The 21,814-nt window shown below is 36.8% G+C and overlaps 1 protein-coding gene across 1 annotated transcript in view; it reads right to left on the bottom strand.

Annotated features, from left to right (window-relative positions):
- Positions 1-12,604: 12,604 nt before the first annotated feature.
- The window catches only part of cbfa2t2 (CBFA2/RUNX1 partner transcriptional co-repressor 2), a 40,499-nt gene continuing 31,289 nt past the window's right edge, over positions 12,605-21,814 (bottom strand). The window contains 5 exon segments of the mRNA XM_020939754.2: positions 12,605-14,301; positions 15,757-15,947; positions 17,280-17,351; positions 19,312-19,501; positions 19,775-19,860. Coding sequence (XP_020795413.2) covers positions 13,963-14,301; positions 15,757-15,947; positions 17,280-17,351; positions 19,312-19,501; positions 19,775-19,860 — 878 coding nt within the window. The 3' untranslated portion in view covers positions 12,605-13,962.

The raw sequence follows: 21,814 nt of genomic DNA on the forward strand, positions 1-21,814 counted from the left end.
ATTAACATTAACATTACATATCTCGAAAGAAGATAAAACATGCAGCTGTTGTTGAAATTTTTCAATATTTATCTTGGCCCACGACTTGGTCTCAGTTTTAAATTTTGGCCCTCTGTGAATTTGAGTTTGACACCACTGTTATAGAGGCTAACAAAATTGAGAATATGCTGCTGCTTTTCCCTTGAAAAATACCTTAACAAGACTTTGGTTCTGTCATAAACTACAGAGTTAAGATTTAAAAGTGATTAATAAGTTATTTCATCCTGTAAACTGGAGAGAAATAGAGCAAAGAATTATGGTCTATGTAGTTCCCTTTGCTGCACCATAACTATGAATTTAAGCAAGGAGACTTTAATTCAATATATCGTGATGGTCCATGATATTATTGAGAGACTTTTGATGATACAATAGCATGATATTTTGGTTATTTTTAGATCCCTATAATGAAATATATTTGCAATAATATCTAATAAATTAGTGTCCTGAGTGTTTTTGTGGGTACTGTGACTCTTATAATATAACATATGAAAGACCTGCTGTATTGGTCTGCGGCTGTTACAAATCTATTTCTATATGTGGCCTTGATCAATGGCAATTTAAACATCTATTTAACAAAACAGCAACATACACCTGTATTTTAATTAATTATATTATTATATTGTGTAAATTAGATTAGTATTGTGACCTTTGTTTACAGTTTGGTTGCTAGGCTACAACTGTCACATCTTCTGCCCATCTCTTACCAGTAAGTAAACTTAGACAACACTTGGCCAAAAATATGGAAACAGGGAAAACTATACTTGTAAAATATTTATATATGATTGTGTTAACATTTTAATGAAAACTGTTGCATAACCTGTCATATGTACTTTAAAACCAATAGTGTTTTTTGAGCTTTTAATGAGTTGTTTTCCTATAAGAGAAAGCGGATATGAACATGCATGCTTATGATAAGAGCTGTCATGTCCTGTGTAATCTATTTAATGTATAATACTAATGCAATGTTCTATGTGGCTCCCTGTTCTGTGCACTGAATGCTGTAATTACTTTGCCTGTCATGACAATGGGGTAAATTGTGCTCAAATATTTATTATAAAGTATATTAGTTATTACATGCTACAGTAACTATACAATACTCGAATAATCATCTGTATATATTGTACAACAAGTCAACCTGCTTTGGTAAGGTAATTGTAATCACAGCTTGTAATGAATTTGAAAATGACTGTAATAAAAATAATAGAAATCAAAGTTGCTAATTTTGTGTGTTGATGAAAGAAGTGGTTTAGATGTTTTATAATCAAAGCTTTTATTTGTGATTTTTTTAAATTCAGAAACAAGTCATTCGAGGCAAACTGAAGAAAAATGAAATGTTTATTTTAAAGTACACATGGGTTTATAACGACAACAATATCTGCACATCATAGACCAGACCTGGGCATTGTACAGCTCCTGGTCCACATACGGACTTTTGGTTGACTGCATTGCTTTTATTTTAGAGGTGTTTTTTAAGTGACATTTTTTGTAAGGGATCCTCACTTTTTCATTTCTTATTCGTAACATAAACTCGTTCCAGTCTTACCAGCTCATCTAAACAATGCTATTTACTGCTTTTTATAAAGAAATACAATTAATATTATGCAGAATTGAATTAAGCATTTTGGCCCGGACCTCCACAATATTTTCTGGCCCCATGGAAAAATAGACTATAAATAAATGGATTAAGAGAGTGCCTATAGCATTCGGCTCCAGTCAAATGAAGCTCATGATGCTAGCAGATATCGGAGCGATTTTGGAGCCAGGTTCTTATTAAAAATTAGAAAAACGCAAAAAATATCAAAATAAAAACACCAGGATCATGAAGAGCGGGTTAATGCAAACATTTTAAGACCAAAATAACAAGGCTCACTGCAGCAGTTACAGAGAGGGGTGACAATTTATGCATTAATGTAAAGTTAATTTGAGCCGGGCGCACCTCCATGAACACTTTCCATTTGAGACGCGATCACTAGCTGTTTACCAATGTCCATTTATTTATACAATCTATGATGCACATCAAAAATCTGATCATAATCTGATTTCTGGACTAACAATGTCATATGAGCAGTTACATCTGATGTGAGTAATCTGACTCTCTGATTCTCACCTGGGCAGGTGTTGGCACAGATGAGTTATTTTAAAAGTCTTTGTACCGTAGCTGTCTCACAAATACTGCACTTACTCCAAAAGTGATTTAGTGACACATGTACCGCAATTTGAAGTACCGTAATTTTCATGGCTTACCATCAGTTTGAACATGACTGTCATAAAAAGAATAGAAAAGAAAGTTACTAATTACTTTTTTGATGGATGAAAGTGGCATAATTAGACGTAATCAAACAAAAATTAGCTTTTCTTTGTGATTTTGTAAAATTCAGAAACAAGTCAAGTCCCTCAACAACCAATCAGCTGCTTATATTAAATTATGCATGGGTTCAGACAGAGGACACTTGAAACTTTAAAATGTTGTTTAGTCACTGCACCAAGACATGCGCATTACATTTTATTATTTTAATTATGAAATATCGGTTCAGTCGCAGTTTAAAGTGTGATTTGAAGGTGATGGACTTTCTTTTATTGTCGGAGGAAGGATATGAGTCGCTTTGAGCACACTGGGTTAATCGAGTCTTTCAATGGAGGGGGAAATGAGTCTGTGCAGAACACTGAAAATAAAACATGCATGGTTTTTAAAAAGAGATTTGATTTAGTTTCAGTATTGTGCCGGCAGCAAGTGACCAGGTGGTAATACAATATTCAGAGTGTGAAAAAAATCATAGGATGTCAGAAAATAACTTGGCATAATAGTGTCCTGAGAAGTCTTATGTGGCTCTCACTGGGTTTAGATGTTTGATTTATATAAAAATAAATAAATATATATTAAATTACTATATTCTCCCATTGTGTTTTGAACATTGCATTACTCTGCAGTTTCATTGCGTGTTTGTGTGACCCAGGTCCAGACATAGAGATAAGATGTGGGGGGTTCACCAATTATCTCCTGCTGCATTTTCAGGGTATGTGCTGCTGTAGGACCAGAGAAGGCTCATATTTATTCAGAATGGAGTCTGAATCACAGGTAAAGTGGCTGGATTTGACATATACAAATCCCCTATATTCATTTTCACTCCAGCAATTCTTAAAATAATGGTAAAACTCTTTTTTAAAAGGTATTGCAAAAGTTATACATTTTCTTAGCTTTCTAGCATGTTCCTTCATTAAAAACATGCCTAAAGAGATTTTAGATGTCATCCATTCATGTTTGAGTAATTTACCCCTCTCTCTCTCTCAGCCTTATGCTTAGCTTTAAGATTATTTCCAGTTCTCATCCCACAAGGTACATAGTCCATGCTCCCATGTGACAATCGATCATAAATATACAAAAGCATGATTAGAAATACAACAACTTCACAAACCTGAAGCGATATGCAGTAGATTGTGTTGTGATAGCACTCTGAAGGGGGAATGACATACCCCAAAGATGTAAAATATCCACTCTTTAAGTGTGTGTAATATGTTTTATGTTTACTATTGATCCAAGGAGCTTCTTTCCCTTCTCAGTGTAGTTTTTGAACACTGTATACTTCTATTAGCCAGGCTGGCGCCATCTAGTGCCTCTGCTCAATTTCATTTCTCTCCAGCGACTAGGTCACGAATCGGAATACACTAGACGATTTGCAAGAACCACGGAAGTTGTAGACCACGCACCGGCCAATCAGCGAAGAGCTGTGAAGCCATAACGTCAAACTCAAGCACCTGTCTGGGTCCCTTTTGTGGTACAGCACAACAGTAAACAAAGCAGTCGAGATGGATGTAGACGAAGCCATACATTCTGTATTGGCAGCGATTCCCGAGATCAAGGATTTAAATCCGGAACAAAGAGAATGTTAAGTGAATTTTATCAAGGGGAGTGACATTATTGCCCTTCTTCCTACGGGATTTGGTGCATTACATACATCACGAGCAAACAGCAACAATTGGTTAAATTAAAAAAAGTACCCGCCTACCATTGAGTGAACAAATCCTAATGCTTCGAGGTCAGACGGTTTCCACGAACTGAAACCGGCTCATGAATCAGGCTACACTTCTACTCCTCCTTGAGCTATATTTAGTTAATTTAGTTGGAAGTAACTCTTTATTTTCAAGTACTTGAGTGAATGTTTTGGTTACTTTTCCCACTGTGAGTAAATCTAAAACTGAGTAAAGATTTATGTTGACAAAATAAATGGTTTCAGAATGTGTGCTGCTCCTTCTGATATTACTTTTTTTCTATGACAACAGTGTTATATAGGCCACAACTATGACTCACCATTTGAACAGGTTGAGATTGAGTTCAAAGTTCACTTCAACATCTGTTCATTGTCCCACTCTTTTTCTCACTGCGCTTCACTGCAGAGGGAACAAGCACAGAGGACATCCACATCTAAAGTCCTGACACCTTCGGGTGCTGGGGCTGGAATATTAAAGTGCATGTGGTGAACAGGTGAATACAAAAGCAGCCAGTGGACAAAGAAAACACCATTAAGAGCCATTAAGAAACGATTCCAAATGATAGGTCTGGCATAAAGTTTTTAATTGTGAGCAATATGAGGTTGGAAGGTGCAGTCAGTTAAAGTTTGATTGTATTTTTGTTTTAAAAGGCTCATTTTACACTATTTTTATGTGTGTTTTAATGTGGTTTCCTTGTCAAAAACAGACCTGGAGTTGTGTTTTGTTTCGTTCACACGTTTAACACACAAACCCTGCAAACTATGTTCTTCTCTCCGACTGAAAATATTCTTTTCCACCTTGTCATGTCATGTGGTAATACAGGAAGCTCATTATTTTTAAACTCCATGCACCTTCACTCAAATGATTTTGATAATTTCAGCCCTGGAATTGCCCATTTTCATCTTTGGAGATGTAAACAGACTAACAGATTGACAAAATGCAGGATTACTCAAACATATGTGAATGAAATAAAACACAACTCTGGGTTTGTTTTTGAGGAGATAACAGCATTCTAACATGGCTTAAAGGTCACAAGTCAGGTTTGATTGATATAGAACCTTTAAGAAATGTGTTGTGTTTAGACTGTCGCACCATGAGATTTCAAATGAAAAGTATATTTAAGGAAGATTTTTTATGGTACTTAATAGTAGTAATAAACTATCACCTCCTTATATTACAGTAAGTTCATAGTAAACCACAGTATTTGTACAAAACTAGTAATAGTGAAAAAAGTACTGAAAAGTAAAAGTGTGGTTACTTGGCTGATGATGTATTTGATTAGAAGTTAATGTACTTTTGCCAAAATTTCACTGAAGTAAAAGTGAAAAGTATGCATGAAAAATATTCAAAGTGGTACTTACTTTTTAAAGCAATTTTGGAAGCATTTTAAATAACACTTTCATACAAAACTTGAATTTAGTTCTAGTAAACAGTCTGTGTCTGAGTTCTGGTCAATCAGAGCAGGAGATGCATTTGTTGGTTTAGAGTAGGTGTCTCCAACCTCTATTTCGGGAGCTGCCTGTAGCTCTCCACCCCCTTCCAAGTAGCTCGCCAAAGGATTTCTGAATTACAAGTATTGTGCTGAATAAGTAAAATTTGATTAATTAAATGTCTATTACTATTGTACATGTATCATTTTGAATTCTAGCTTTGTGCACTAATAAATAGATAATAGTTTGTTTTATAGGCATTACCTCTTTGGCTCTTTGGCATTTTCATTTAGTAAAAGTAGTTCACAGGAGGAAAAAGGTTGGAGACCCCTGGTTTAGAGGGAGAAGAAAAAGCAGTGGATTGCACAGTTTGGACTTGCACAGTACCCAGTAACTTATACAGACAACATAGAGACAATAAAGTCTACAGATAGGCTAAATGTTCTTTGAATATGCTGAGAATTGCTAATAATTTTAAGAATAGCCTATGTCACCAATCAAAGCAATTACAGTTATAATATTGCTAAACAAATATGACAGTCAAAAGTAGCAAGTTGTAATTGCTGCACAACAAAGGAGCAAAGTAGAAAAAAGAAAATACATTATAATTCAAAAAGTAAAGAGACAACATGTGTACACCTTTAGACCTTTTCAAAGTCTGAAAAACATCATTTACATTACTTTAACATTACTTCAGTTTTGTTTTTGTTTTCTTTCTTAACCTTTTATCTTGTCTTTTATGTTTTGACAGTATAATCTAAACTCATCATGTCATTTCTATCATTGGTGCCATTGGAGTAGCGACAGACCAGCTGCTGTTATCTTGTATCTGTCTCTCCATTGCCTTGAACTGTGTGTGGGAGGTGACAACATACCAGGCAAATAACATAGAAGGACTGATTCATCCTCTGTGTAGTGACAAATGTTAAGGATGCCTACAATAATGACTCTAATATTGATTTAATACATCAATAAATACTTAAAATGTAACACATTTTTTTCATTTGTCTAGCATAAAATGTAGCTCCAAGCTGCCTGAACACAATTACTTGCTGTGGAGAGATGGTGGAGTCTGTAAGGTATATAAAAACAAATAGACTTAGTTGAATTGCGCTGAAGCACACGCCAGAAAGAGGTCGACCTTCTGACCACGTGGTGAAGAGACAATAACCTCCAGCTGAAAGTCAGTAAGACTAAAGAGACTGTTGTCAACTTCCAGAGAAGCCACACCCAACATTCGCCTCTGACTATCGATGGTAGTGTTGTAGAGAGAGTGAGCAATGTTAAATTTCTGGGGGTACACATCAGTGAGGACCTCTCCTGGACCAACAACGCTGCATCACTGGTGAAGAAAGACCCGCAGCCCCTCTCCTTCATGTGGAAACTTAAGCGGGCAAGTGCCTCACCACCACCATGACCACATTCTACAGAGGAACCACTGAGAGCATCTTTTCAGCTGCATCACTGTGTGGGGCGGAAGCTGCACTGACCATGACAAGAGAGTCCTGCAGCGCAAAGTGAACACAGCCAGGAAGATCATTGAGCCTCTCCCTGCAAGGCAAATACACCGCCAGCCTCACCCACATATACATCACCCGCCTCACCCACAAATCCATCACAACTTTGAGTGATGCAAGTCACCCTGCATACACTCTGTTCAGCCTCCTGCCCTCCAGGAGGAGCTACAGGAACCTCCGTTCCTGCACCACCAGACTCACTAACAGCTTCATCCACCAGGCTGTTAGGATGCTGAACTCTCTCCCATCTCTAATCACCAAACGGTCAGGAAGCTAAGAATCTGTGTCTCCCTAAAGAAGAACTTCGGACTTTTTCTTTTCTTTTATTATTATTTAATTTAAGAGATTGAGATATGTTTATATGGAAATTATTATTTTTTTATTTGAATTGAATTGCTATGACAACCAAGTAGTCAGTATGCAATGTGATCAACATGGATAGCAATTAAAGCAGGGTCTCCAACCTGGAGCTCGGGAGCTACCAGTAGCTCTCCACCCCCTTCCAAGTAGCTCGCCAAGGGATTTCTGAATTATATGTATTGCGCTTAATAACTAAAATCTAATTAATAATTGCCACTGTAAATGTGTCATTTTGATGCCTAACTTGTGCTCTAATGAATGAGTAATGGCTTATGTTTAAAGGGCATCTAACTGTACCCCGTCTAAAGCTTGACATATCCCTTCTTTGTACTTTCTCAGTTTCTTGCGACCGCTGAAATGAGTAGCTCTCTGGCATTTTCATTTTATAAAGGTTGCTCACCAGAGGAAAAAGGTTGGAAACCCCTGAATTAGAGTTATTAAAAATGAATAATATTCAAAGGACACATATTATGCAAAATATTTGATTTGATTTTAATGTTACAATATTGTTCCTGGAGTAATGTTTTTATGTGTTTGAAATTTCCCTGGTTTGTGATGTCACAGATAGAAAACCCTGTGCAGTTTTTATGTGCATAAACATATACACTGTATAAAGAAGTGAACTAAGTGAGTATGACATCACCCATGGCGTTCGGCTCCAGTCAAATGAAGCTCACAATGCAGATCCATAATAGAAATTGGAATTTATTTACGTACAAAATAGCTAAATAAAAACACTATGTAGAGGATGATGCACAACGGGTAATACGAACATATTAAGACCAAAATGAAGAAGCTCACTGCAACAGTTACAGAGAGAGGGGAGAAAATTTTTCAATGTAAAGTCAATTGGAAACAGAGTTGATGGAGAGAGAAGCACCCCCATGCTCACTTCCTATTCAGACACAGAGGCTAGCTGGTTAGCTATGTCCATTTATAAATACTGTCTCTGCCCATTAATCATCGTTCTTTCTAAGCCTTTTCCCCTTCAAATCACGTTCATTTCTATTGCAGTTTAATTGTTTCCCCTGAGGTAATTCCCTCTGCTGCTTGTAGATGGCGAGCTGCATCAGATCAGTGTGTAGGGAGCACTGAGACTGTGAAGGACCAAGAAAAGAACATCAATATGCATTTATACATCAGTTGGCATATATTTGATATTACTGCCCTAAATCAGTTCATTCTATTGTATTCAGTGGTGTCTCCCTTTATTATCACAGCACAATACCTGGAGTTATTGCATTTCTCTGCAAGGTTGGCTTTATAATAAAAACCGTTTCCTATTACAACAGACTTGTTATGAATTCAAGTCTGCTACAGTGACGTTGGCTTGTATATTAACCCGCTCCATATAGGATGTGTTCATGGGGGCACTTCCGGCTCCATCGACTCTGGCTCCAATTGGCTTTACATTGGAAAATTGTCAGCTCTTTCTTTGCAACTGCTGCAGTGAGACTTGTCATTTTGGTCTTAAAATGTTTGTATTAACCCACTCTACATGATCATGGTGTTTTTATTTCACTAGGCATTGGGACACAGGTTTTATCTCAGATGTCCATCCTATCATATTCTTTTAATACAATGCATACATTTAGCCTGGACTAGAATATGATTGGGAAGTGCTTTGGTCAGAGACACAAAGATATTATGTGGTTGGACAGGTTTCAACTCACTATAACAGCAATAACAGTGCTACATCAATGCTACCATTCCCACACTGAACCTAAAACCTTCTATTCATCAACCGGTTTCACTTCGTGGAAACCGTCTAACTTTGCAGCATTAGAATTTGTTCACTCGACTGTAGGCAGGTAATTTTTTTTATTTAACCACTCGCTGCTATTTGCTTGTGATGTATGTAATGCGCCAAGAAGAAGGACAATAACCTCTTTACCCTTGATAAAAATCACCAAACATTCTCTTTGTTCTGGCTTAAAATCTTGGGAATTGTTGCCAACACAGAATGTATGGCTTCATTTACATCCATCTCGACTGCTTTGTTTACTGTTGTGCTGTACCACAAAAGGGACCCAGACAGGCACTTGAGTTTGACATCATGACTTCACAGCTCTTTGCTGATTGACCAGTGTGTGGTCTACAACTCCCGGGGTTCTTGCAAATCGTCTAGTGTATTCCTGACCTAGTCGCTGGAGAGAAATGAAATTGAGTGGAGACAATAGGTGCTGCCAGCCTGGCTAAAAAGCTTCTACCTATCACATAAAACCTTGTGTCTTTGCACTGGCTTCCTGTTTGATTTAGAGTTGATTTTAAGATTTTATTGTTTGTTTTTAAAGCTTTGAACTGACTGATCCCACAGTACATCTTGGACCTCATCCAGATTTACACCCCCGCACACGCTCTGAGGTCTGAGGGCGAGCTCCAGCTCGTGGTGCCTAAGACGAGACTTAAAACTAAGAGGGACAGGGCCTTCTCTGTGGTTGGCCCCAAACTCTGAAACATTCTGCCCCCTCATGTCCAAACAGCCCCCACAGTGTTGCCTGTTAAGTCTCATTTTAAGACCCACTTTTACTCTCTCGCTTTTAACACTACGTGAGTTGTGTGCTCCTCTATGTGTTTTATTTATTTGTTTAGTCATTTTTAAATCATTTTTAGCTTTATGCATTTTAACACTTTTTATTTATTGTTTTTATTTATGATTTACTGTCTTTTATTGTATTCATATGTCTGTGCAACACTTTGGAAACTGTCATGTTTTTAAAATGTGCTATATACATAAAGTGGATCGGATTGTTTCAAGGTCCAGCAACACTATGTCCCTGTTTACATTCTTTTGCTTGCACTATTCTGTATACTGTATTCAGGACTACAATAAACATGCTACAGTGAAATATTCTCTTAGTTGTTGGTTTGGATAATCTTTTTATTTAATCTTGTCTCCATGGAGATTTTCTGGCATTAAATGTATGTTCCTATAGCTGGATTATTTTAGCCTATAATCATGTATTAAAGACTACAATAAAAATGTTATGAACTCAAATCTGCTATAGTGAAAAATGCTCTTACTTGTTACCTTGCATAATATTTTTATTTAAACATGCACTGTTTAACATTCCTGCTTGTCTCCACAGAGATGTTCCTACTACGAATGTTCCTCCATGTGGCTTTAAATGTATGTTTCAATGTGTGCTGTATTCAAGACGACAATAACATGTTATGAATTCTACTGTCAAATATTCTCTTAGTTGCTGGCTTGTGTACTATTTTTTTATTTAAACCTGCACTGTGTAACATTCCTGCTCGTTTCCTTGGAGATTTTCTTGCTATAAAGTAGTCTTTCTATAGCATTCTTTTACTAGCAGTTGTTGTGTGTATACTGTCATGTCCTTGGCACATAAAATAATCAAAGAAAATAAACAAAGAAAAACTGTCAACTGTTCTGAAATCTTGCACAGATGCTTGGACAAACAGGTTTGTTTAACTCATTAGCGGGTCAGAGAGAGTGACTTGACATAATTAACATTTTCTTATGTGGTTAGAAAATCACGTAGGGTAGTGCAGTGGCAGTGTGGGGGAGAGACCAGCGCAGATGAATCATGAAATCCAAGCAATTAAATATGAGCTCTAAAACAAAACACACAAGGCTTCACAAATATGACATGTTATTTCAGGAAAACATCATGAGTCACTCTTGATCCCACTCATCTTCTTCTCGCATTAGTGAAACTATATGTATTTACTGTTTTGTTTTAGGTCATTTTTTGTGCTATTTGGGTAAAACAGATGGTTTGAATACATTTTTCACAGAATTAAGATTTAGTTGTTGCAAATTGCAAATAAATGGCATGGATCTTTTTTTAAATGAAGGTCTACAGCCAATAAATATGATGATAATGATGATGATGATGGTGATGATAATGATGATGATGATGGTGATGATGATGATGATTATTATTATTGTGATTATTATTATTATTATTATTATTATGTTCGCTATATAATTACTATATATATTGCTATATAATTTTTAGAAACAAAATAAACAGAGAAGAGAATTCAGCTACATTTTAACATGTTAGAATTTGTGTGTATTAAATATTACAACATTCTAACGTTAGTTGAAATAAATGTGAGATGTTTTGCATAATGAAGCCAAATTATTAATTGTGTAAATTCCCTAAACTCTCTAAAACCAGGCTCATGTCATTGACTGACTGGCATGGATCATTGTGTTATGGCGCCATCTAGTGGCAACATAGTAATTAGACGCTGTATTTTAAGAAAGACTTCCCCAACCTTAACAGTTAGTCATATGTTCTCTGATCTTAATGTAAAACACATTATTGCATAAAGAGAACTTCCAGTCAGAACTGAAGAAGCCACACTGATGAGAAATTTTCACTCCAAAACATTTGTCCAGTTTACAGAATTAAATTGTCTTTTGCTTTTGTGCATATTAAAATTATGCCTTTATTTTTCATTCAGTCATACTCATTGATACAGAACCCTGGGATATCCACAAAAGTCGGGTGAGGTAATAATATTCATTGTTTGTATGTGAATGCATCAAAGATATAAATGTCTTTAAAAATGGACTGTCTATAAACACTAAGTATCAGAAATGATTTCTTAAAAAACACTAAAGTAAAAAGTACTTAAAAACACTGACACTAGCACAATTTTGTTATGTTAGTAGAAGGATACTACTCAGTTACATTTACTTTATCAACTTTTTTTTTATGAAATTGTACTTTTCAGACTACTTTTCTAAGAGAATACTTTTACTCCTATTTGAGTAATATTATTTTATTGAAGTAAGATTACTCCCACTGTGAGGACAAATGACAAAAAGCTTAAATATGTTAACAATATGAAATAATTTGAACATTTGTGTTTCTTGCGCCACTCCTTCAGAGATGATTTAGTTTGTCTCATTGTTGTGTCTACCCTCTGAAAATACCAGATGTTGTGCATTATTGAGTGTTTTGTCCTCCCAAATACATGAACTTCAAATTATAAATCAGATGTTACTCCTGACATCTACTCTTTAAGTAACTCTTACATGAGAAGTACTTTTCCCAAATACCCAAGTAGGAGTAAAAATATTATTTCTTAGGCCACTACTTTGTACTTCTAGTAATATTATTTTGAAGTTTCCAAGCACCTTCACAAGTTAATTATTTAAATGCCAGACTAAAAGCTACAGTATGTCCTGCTTTGACTCTGCCCCAAACATGATTCATAATGCATTGTCTTTTTGCCCACAGTAAAAACCCAAGCACCAAGTTGTATTTTTGTTTTATATTTATTGTCAAGACATCTTTTAATATGAAGTTACGCCTCATAACAAAAGAGTGTATTGAATGAACAAGAAAGGGGGACTGTGGCTCACAAAATAAAGGCATTCTCTCATAGAATTTGTACAAAGTCAATATACAATACAACAATGGAAAAACGAGAACAGTGGAACAGCAGAAAAATCACTAAACATTTCAACATAGATCCAATGAGGATAAAAATGAGCTGTACAAATACATTATCTTGCTCCTGAGATTTTGTATTGGGAGAAACCCTGTTATAAACCCTTGTAAAACTGCATCTTTGTAAATGTGTCTATTCGATTACTATGTTTTTGGTGACAGAACACAACTATACATTTTGGAAATTACAATTCAAACTTTGGTGATGCAGGAAAAAAAAAAAAAGAAAATTGTCAAAATATCGTCATGAACCTGAAATTTTTTCTAGTCGTAATATTGCTTCGACATAAGTAATCATATACTTAACAATATCCACGGACACACAATAATGGAAGTAATGGCAAGCAAATATACATACAAGGACAGATGCTTATGTCTGGTATAATTACACTTTTTAAAGACGCACTATGGGTCTTTTCTGGTTGGGAGGTCTGCCATGTTCTTGTTATTTTAATGTTCTAAAATATGACATTAACTTCATTTTCATCTACAGCCAAATTACAAGGCAAATCTGTGGAGAGGTGAGCCCACTCATAGTAAGAATGTATGTTTTTCAAGATTTTTTTTTGCAATAAAAAAAAAAATCTGTAATAAAACATATCAGGGGCTAAGAATTATATTAGATTTTGAGGATTTTTTTGCCCCAGGCCCCCAAATTTCTGTTGACGGGCCTGGGAAAAATGCAATATAGATATGTTTAATACCATACTGTGGAACATTCACCATAGAGACAAGGAAGTAGCAGACCCTCCATCAGAAAAGCTACATATTGCACCTTTAAATGAACCATTGTCACCTCTTTAGCTTAAAATTATGCACAATTAAAAATATTGGTCTTTCGAAATGTCTTTTTCAATATGCCATCCTTTCACAGTCAAAAAGATAGATCCGAATTTTCCACCCTCCTGGTATTTTTCAAAGTTATTTTTTGGGGGACGATAACAAGCACGTTTCCATCTGCTACTGAGATCTGCTCGTCCAATGGATGAAATCGATGCCAAAATCCCGGAGTAGTCCCAGTTGACATATCACTCAAACAGTCCTCAAAAGCGTCTCTTTTAAAATCTGCCAAGGAGTTTGCGGAAACTTATCTGGTATCCCAACTTCACCCGCAAATTCTTCCATGTCCTTGCTGATTCATAGCTTCCACGTTTGAAAAAAAATTAAAAAACGGGCGCTCATCTGTCATTTTTAGTGTCCGTTCGTCTCGGTGTTGGACGCTGGGGTGGAGGGGGTGGAAGATCTGGAAGTGACAGATGACTTCTCTGCCACTGGCGATGCGGCGGGGGCGCTGTCGAGAGTTTTGACCGCGGAGATGCTGAGGGGGGCGGAGGTGCAGACCGACGCCGCCCTGCTGCTGCTGGTGGTGGTGGAGATGGCGGAGAGGGTTTTGGGCTGAGCTTGGAGGCCCGGGCTGCAGATGAGGTGGTGTCTCTCCCAGTCCTTGTGCTGGCAGAAGGAGCCACAGTACCTCGCCGCGTTGCACCCGCTGCACGTCTCGCTGGCTTTCCTTCCACAGTTCCAGCAACACTGAAGAAATGGAGCACAGATGTAAGTTTAGGCGCTCAAAGAAAGCAAATAAATAAAAATAAGCATTGAATGAATCTAGTACAGATGAAAATGACATCAAAATAAATCAAAATATTTATCTTGATATGAGTAATTTTGGGCTTAGTCATAGATAAAGTGGTAGTGTCACCTCCTGGTCTCCATTTAGAGAGATACTCTAGGTTTAATGCCTTACTGTAGGGCATTCTAAATAAAAAAATAAATAATATCTTTCCACCAAAAATTATAAAAGAATTCACTGTTTTACAATTCCAACATAACATATCTCATCATATAGCATAGATTGAAATGACTTGAAATCAAAATGCTTATGTTCATTTGAGTTTAGTTTAGATTTTAGAATTCACAGACATTTCTTACCGATTTCAAAACAGAAATAATACATACATTAGCATTTTTCAAGTTTATATCAAGCAGTACATATTGAATCTTATTGAAAAACACTTGAAATAATCTCAAATAATCTGGGTCTATTGGGTAAATCCATTTTAACTTTAACAAAAAAAACAACCCATATTAAGATGAACCATTTTAATCACATAATTTTAACTGATGTACTTCTAATTCTTTTGACAGTGAAAGGCATAGATATGATTGCATTGCTCTTTTAATCTTAGCCTTGATTCGGAGTTGCCACTATTACATATTATGCCATTAACATTAACATTAACTTAAATGCAAATAGTTAAAAGTAAGAAGATATTCAGTTTCTACTTATTAAGCCTGTTGCTTAAATCCACATGTGATCCACAAACACTTATTGTCACCAAATACAAAAAGAAGGTAAAACATTTGTGCTATGAATAATTGGCAACCTTGAGTAGGATGAAATCAACCAACAACAAAATAAACGGCTGTTCTAATTTCACTTTTAAATTAAACTCTTGACAAAATGTATTATCTTTTCTTCCATACGCAAACACAATTAAAAGTTCCCCTGCCTGTTCCTAGGAGACCGAAAAGTTAATTATCTAAATGACAGTATTCGGTATACAGCTGCTGTGATTTCCCTCGTGTATATTTGTCAGTCAGCATTGCAAAGTCAATATCTCCCTTACTGCTTAACAAAAATCAGATACTAATCGATACTAAAACTAGAATTGAAACTAGATAATGATTTGAGCAAGTACTGATATTAAAACAGTCACATTCACATGACATAATGCTAAATAGCTTTAGAATGATCTTGAGCTTTATGAGAACAAGTAAAAGCCCACACAGACTAGTATATGCCCCTGGATCAGTATGTAACGTACCTGGATGACTGAGGTATTACACAGAAATAAGGCCCCGAGGGTATTATTACTATGATTTAATGTTGAAAATCACATTCTATTGACTAAATAAAGAGTGTTTTCTATTATCATCGGCATTGAGTATCAAGTCTATTCCTTAGTACGGCAATTTCCTCCTCACCTCGCTGGAGTCTTCTTGTTCGTTGATGACCAAAATGGCATCCTCTTGGGCTTTCCTCTTGGCCTCGGCTAGGGTCTTCTCCATCTTTGCCCGTTCGGATGCAATCATCTCAAAAGCTTTCTGTTCGGCCTCTGCTACCGCCTTCTGCACCTCATCCATAGCCTGGCGTTTCACCTCATTGACTGCCTCTTCTGTAAAAAAAATGAAGAAATAAAGAGTTACTTGCTGTAATAATAAAACACATATGGACAATTGTCAATTCTTGTATACTTCTTCGTCAGGGATTGGGTCCATATTTCCACAGTAAAGGCCCGTACAGGGTATCCCCAGGTTTGACTACCCCAAATTTAAGACCTTTTTAAGACCACTTAAATGAAAATTAAGACCAAGATCACACCCATTATGCAGGCAAAAAACACCAGATCCAATTCTAAAAATGACCGTTACTCATTGCTTTAAATAACAAAAAATACTTTCATTATAAAATCTCATTTAGAACTCATTTATAGTAGTATGCATTGCTTGTAAAATGGCGAAAAAATCTCTAACAAGACAAACTAACACTTCACCCTTCAACCTTGACTTGTCTCACATTGTCTTTCAAAGTGCTTCAACCATTTAACATTTTCAACAACAACAACAACAGAGACAAACCAAAGTATTGTTTGTCTCCATTTGATTTTAGCTCTCCATTTTGATTTTTTATTATAACCTTTAGGAGCTTTATGTTTTTGTTTTTATGTTTAAATTGTTGTATATATGGATGAAACAATGGGGTGGGGTGGGGGGTTGCTGTTGTTTTTAATTATTGTATTGTAATTTTTCTGTTGCATGTGAAGCACTTTGAGCTACATTTCAAATGTATGAAAAGTGCTATACAAATAAAGTTTGATTGATTGATTGATTGCTCATACTCCAAATTAGACGTTCATTCACGTTTTTTTTTTTTTTTTCCTCCCTCTGTTTAACATTGCATTAAATTTAAGACCTTTGTGACAAAATAAGACTTGGACAACATAATTTAAGACTTAATTTAGGAACATGACATTTAAGACGTTTTTAAGACTTTTAAGACCCCGTGGCTGCCCTGCCATATTACTTTATTTTGTGATGTAAATTATAATGTTGTTTTCTCATCAAAAACATACCTGGAGTTGTGTTTTGTTTCATTCAGGTGCATTTAATTAACACACAAATCCTGCATGTTTAAGCTGAGTTCTTCTCTCAAACAGAAAACACACCCTCACTAGAATCATTTTGGGTGATTTGAGTCAGTCTCTACAAAACAAAAAGGTAAAAGGTAGCTGTTAACTTAAAAACTACCGCTTCATGACATCTCAAAGTGGAACAGAGCATTTTGAGATTCGGAGATACAGACAGCATGACAATAAAGAGTTACTCAAACATGTGCAAATGAAACAAAACACAACTCGAGGCATGATTTTATCATGACTCAAAACTCACAAGAGCCAATTCTACGCAATACAGAACCTTTAACAAATAAAATAAAATAAAAATCTCACCAGCTTTCCGCCATATCTCATCGGTGACGTACGCCGAGCCTTGACGCGGAGTGAGCAAATCACGCTGCGAATCTGCAAGAGAATAACAGAAGGCTTGAGCACCTGCCAAATCTATAGTGACACAAAGATAATTAAAGATCCAAATAACGCTCCGTGAGTGACAGCCCAATCAGAAAAACAGGTGCCACCGACAAAGGAGGAGAAGAATATAAAGTATGTTTTGTCTTAACTCTGAAACAAAGTATATGTGAAAAAAAGTTGCCAAATGGGCCACGCACAAGCGAAGTAATTGTTGTTTTATGGAGTGAGTTTTGGGCGATCTGGGGATGTGACAGCTTTTGAAAGGAGAGAGTTTGGCTGGGAGGTAACAACAGACAAACAGGCTGTGTCAACAGTCTGCGCTCTTCCTCAAATAACAGACTTCATCCACGGCACTATCTCACTCCCGCGTCTACTTTTATTTGAAGTAACTTGTGCCAAACTGTTTCTTGTGCTAGTAGTTTAGATGGTAAAAAACGGGTGTATATATAAAGACTGTATACATACAGACAACCAAAGTTCAATATTTTTTGTCACTCATTTAAAAAATCAAACATATTACAGACTCATTATACATTCAAGCTTTTATTTCTTGAAATGTTGATGATTATGGCTAAAAGAAAATGAAAACCAAAATTCAGTGGCTCAGAAAATTCAGATGATTGTCTGTATATAAGAAGAGATGGTGTAAATTCAAGTACATGATGGTTTTGTCTCGTCTTGGTGTGTTTAGTCAGTAGGTCTATTTTCTGGGGCTGTTTGAACATATGGGCTTTTGAGTGATTTCAGTATATTTGTCTCTTGGTTCAAGCTAAAGTGTCCATTTGTGGAGTGGAGTTTGCATTATATTTCTAACAACCTAGACCTACTAACCAGAGTTAACACCCAGATACTATTGATCAAAACTATGTATTTAAGCAAGTACCAATACTGAAGAAGTTGCAGCTTTAGAATTGTCTTCATCTACTGTATATTCAAAGTGTAAGACCACGTGGTAATATTAAATTCTGTGTTGTAAATTATATTCTGTTGTATATAAAAATGTGGTTTTCATCATCATTTTGTCAAAACTGGTATCAAGGATCAAGCAGAATCTAAATGAAGTTTGAAATTTCATCATCCTGACTACACTACCACCAATTTCAAGTTTCAGACTCAATCCATTTCAACTGTAGCTCTCCATGTTTGCACTGTACATCCTCTCCTCCAATACACCCCTGCCTGTTCTCCTATACTGTGCCTGTGTGTGCGGCGTGGATGGGGCAGCAGCAGGCAGGCTCCCCGGCTGTGAGTCCAGATGGTGCTGCACACAGTGAGCCAGCTCTGGGTCTGGGTGCCCGCCGCCCGCAGCTCCACAGCCCTTCTGCGGCCGATATGGCCCGGGCCCGAACTGGCACCTGTCTGTGGAGCGACCAGCAGGAGATGGCAGGGCTGGCACTCACCGAGAACACTGCCAGTACACAACAGACCCAGGGACGCACTGCGCAGGCTGTCGCATGTATGCAGTACCGAGTCTGGCCACTAGACGGGGCATTGAGCTCTAGTCTTGGCTGGAATCATACTTTTGCTAGACTATTTTTAAACAGTTTTGCTCCTCTGGGGGATTATGTTATCCAGTGTCATTTTGGAATGGCATGTATTGGCTAGTGTTGTCACGATACTAAAATTTGGAGTGATGATAATGAATAATAATAAAAACATTCTTTCTTTAGACAATAGAATGTGATTTGCAACAATAAATAACAGCACTTTCTTTTATACTGCTGTGTAATCCTGATTTTGATACAGCTCAAGATCATTCTAAAGCTATTAAAAGGTTCATTTTTGTCCTGAATGTGACTTTTTTTAGTATCGATACCTGCTCAAATGAGACTAATTTTAGTTGATTAGAATCAGATTTTCTATACTTTTGACCCTATGTGATTTTATTTGTTTTTCTGCTGCAATACTTTTGTAGCTGTACTTAAAAAAATCCATTTAGAACTCCACTTACCAGAGTCTGTGTGGGGGCTGTGTGCTTTGGAGAAGGGGGCCGATCCTGAGCCACCTTTCCGGGGATCTTCCTGCTCGCTGGACCTCCTCCTCCAGTAGTTCAGCTCCTCGCGGTCTGACTCCTGACACCTCCTCAGAACAGCTACTGACCGTCTCGTCTTCTCCACCATGTCTACTATGCAGTTCAACACCTGCAAAACACAAAAATTAGGTTATAGTGTTATATTCTGTCATGTGATTTGAGTAGGACTGTAATGAAAATGTGATATATTCTAAGTCCTCCTTCGTAAACAAAAATCTCCCCACTAAATCCACAATAAAGCTATGGTAAATGCGATAAATACAGAACCAAAGCTAATCCATCTTTCACACACTGAACAATGCATCGCTATAGTAACATCATTATAACAGGCCTAGCTTTGTACAAATTAGACCTGGGCATCGGCACTTGTCTGCTGACGTACATGATCCAGATGTCTCCACTCGTCTGCCCACTCGCGGTCTGTCAGCCGGTGGTCCACTGGCTCCTCGCGGTAGGCTCCGTTTGTGCCTGATTAAAAAACACACACAGACAAAGCCCAGGCCAGTGTCATTAACATTCCTCCAAACTGCAGCTCAGTCCACAAGTGACAATTGAAATGTTATCTTGTCTTATCAGCTCAGGACTTTAGGGCGTGCTGATGTTTTGTTTTCATATGGTTGTAATGTGTCGGGTAATATTGCTTGATTAAAGGTGCACTGTGTAACTTTTCTGGAGTGGGTCCGCAATGTGTTTGTTTCCAAATTGTCCACAATATGTCTTGCATTTATTCAAATACAGGTTTTATTTATTGCCAGAAAACATTGTGGGGTCGAGTCTCCACAAACCTATCCTGTAATTTGGCTTGCAAGTCTCCATAGAAATTCTTAAGTTTATGGCAATACTGTGGAACATTTTAGCACATCGCCATGGAGACAAGCAAGTGACGAACTCTCCAAATTACACAGTGCAAATAAAACATAACCACAATAATTTCATAAGTCATAACTGAAAAAAAATCCTAGTTTCAAATAATTATTATGTAGAGAATGAATATATTTGTGTTTTAAATCGCAGATACAATTTTGTGAAGCAGTGTAAGTACCCATAGCATTTAGAGTAGTTAAATTATAAACATTTTTTAGATAAAATAAACCTTTATTTGTCTCTCAGTGGAGGAATTTACAGTTACAAAATTGCAATGCAAAGTCCAAGAACAGCAGGAGAATAAGAAATCAAGGTAAATAACTATTAAAATACTTAACAGTATACAGAAAATCTAATCCAACTCTGTCAGTAGAGTAAAGCTATATGGCTATAAAACTGTTACTATAGTTTTAATAGTCTTGAGCTAGTTGTAAATCCTAATTTAAATTTGATTAATTGCACAACCGGACTGTAGGAACTGTTTTGTGGAAGGAATTCAATCCAAATTACATCAACAAGAAGTAGTAGCCAATACTGCGGTCACTGAATCACGCACATGTACCTCCCACCAACTTGTAAATAGTGTAAATTGCGCAATTAACCAATTTCCCATGAACGCAACACTCATGAAAAACAGGAACAAGCACCAATTGACTCAGTAGATCATTTTATATATAATGCAATGTCCAAAACTCTACTTATGTGTCCTGTTGTGAGTATATTACAACCTTGTGACAAAGTAAGAGTGGAAAATTGGACGGCAATCGCAACTGAATTGAAATTAATTTTGAATGGATGCAATTTGCAAATGGCAATGGCAGCAGTTTTTAAACTACCATAACTTCCTCCACAGCAATAAAAATATCCAATCTTATTCTGTTAAAAAAAAAGAAAAAACTCTAACCCTGTAGTTTAGATTTGACAGGTATTTGGTCTGGTGGCATCTCCTGCTTGTTTCCATGTAGGAGAAAAGTTACATAGTGCACCTTTAAGGATTTTTCCCCTATAAAATGGATATGTTATCATCTCAATCTGCTTAAAAAACTGCTAACCCTGTAGTGTAGATCTGTAAAAATATGTTCTGTGATGTGATTCTTGTATTCATTTGTCATCTTTAAATGTGAACTTTGACCAGAATCCTATTATTTAAATCTAATCTAATCTCAAATACTGAAAAATTGCAATTAAATACATTCCAAAATCGTGCGGTCCTAGTGGAAAAAGGATGGATGGGCTGGGGGTTAGCGAGCAACAAAGGTGGCTCGCAAAAAACAGAAATGAGAGAGGGACCTATGATGCAAACCAGATTCGCAGCACCCAGAGAGCTCTAGCACATCTGGAAGTCAGCTGTCCGCCCCACACACACACACACACACACATTTGCAGTATACAGGGTCCCTATGGTCTTCTCCTCCCTCCCTCCTGTAGCTCACAGCATTCCAGTTGGGAGACACTGAGACTGAGTGGTGCGGCTCTACTCCTAAACACAACCAGGCGTTCAAGAAATCTCACTGCTGGGGCCATCGCTACCATGTACATTTAACGAGAGCCAGTTAAA

Source organism: Boleophthalmus pectinirostris, unplaced genomic scaffold (genome assembly GCF_026225935.1).
Source record: "Boleophthalmus pectinirostris isolate CB_2022bp ecotype Guang Dong unplaced genomic scaffold, ASM2622593v1 HiC_scaffold_3, whole genome shotgun sequence".
In the NCBI taxonomy this organism is placed as follows: Eukaryota; Metazoa; Chordata; class Actinopteri; order Gobiiformes; family Gobiidae; genus Boleophthalmus; species Boleophthalmus pectinirostris.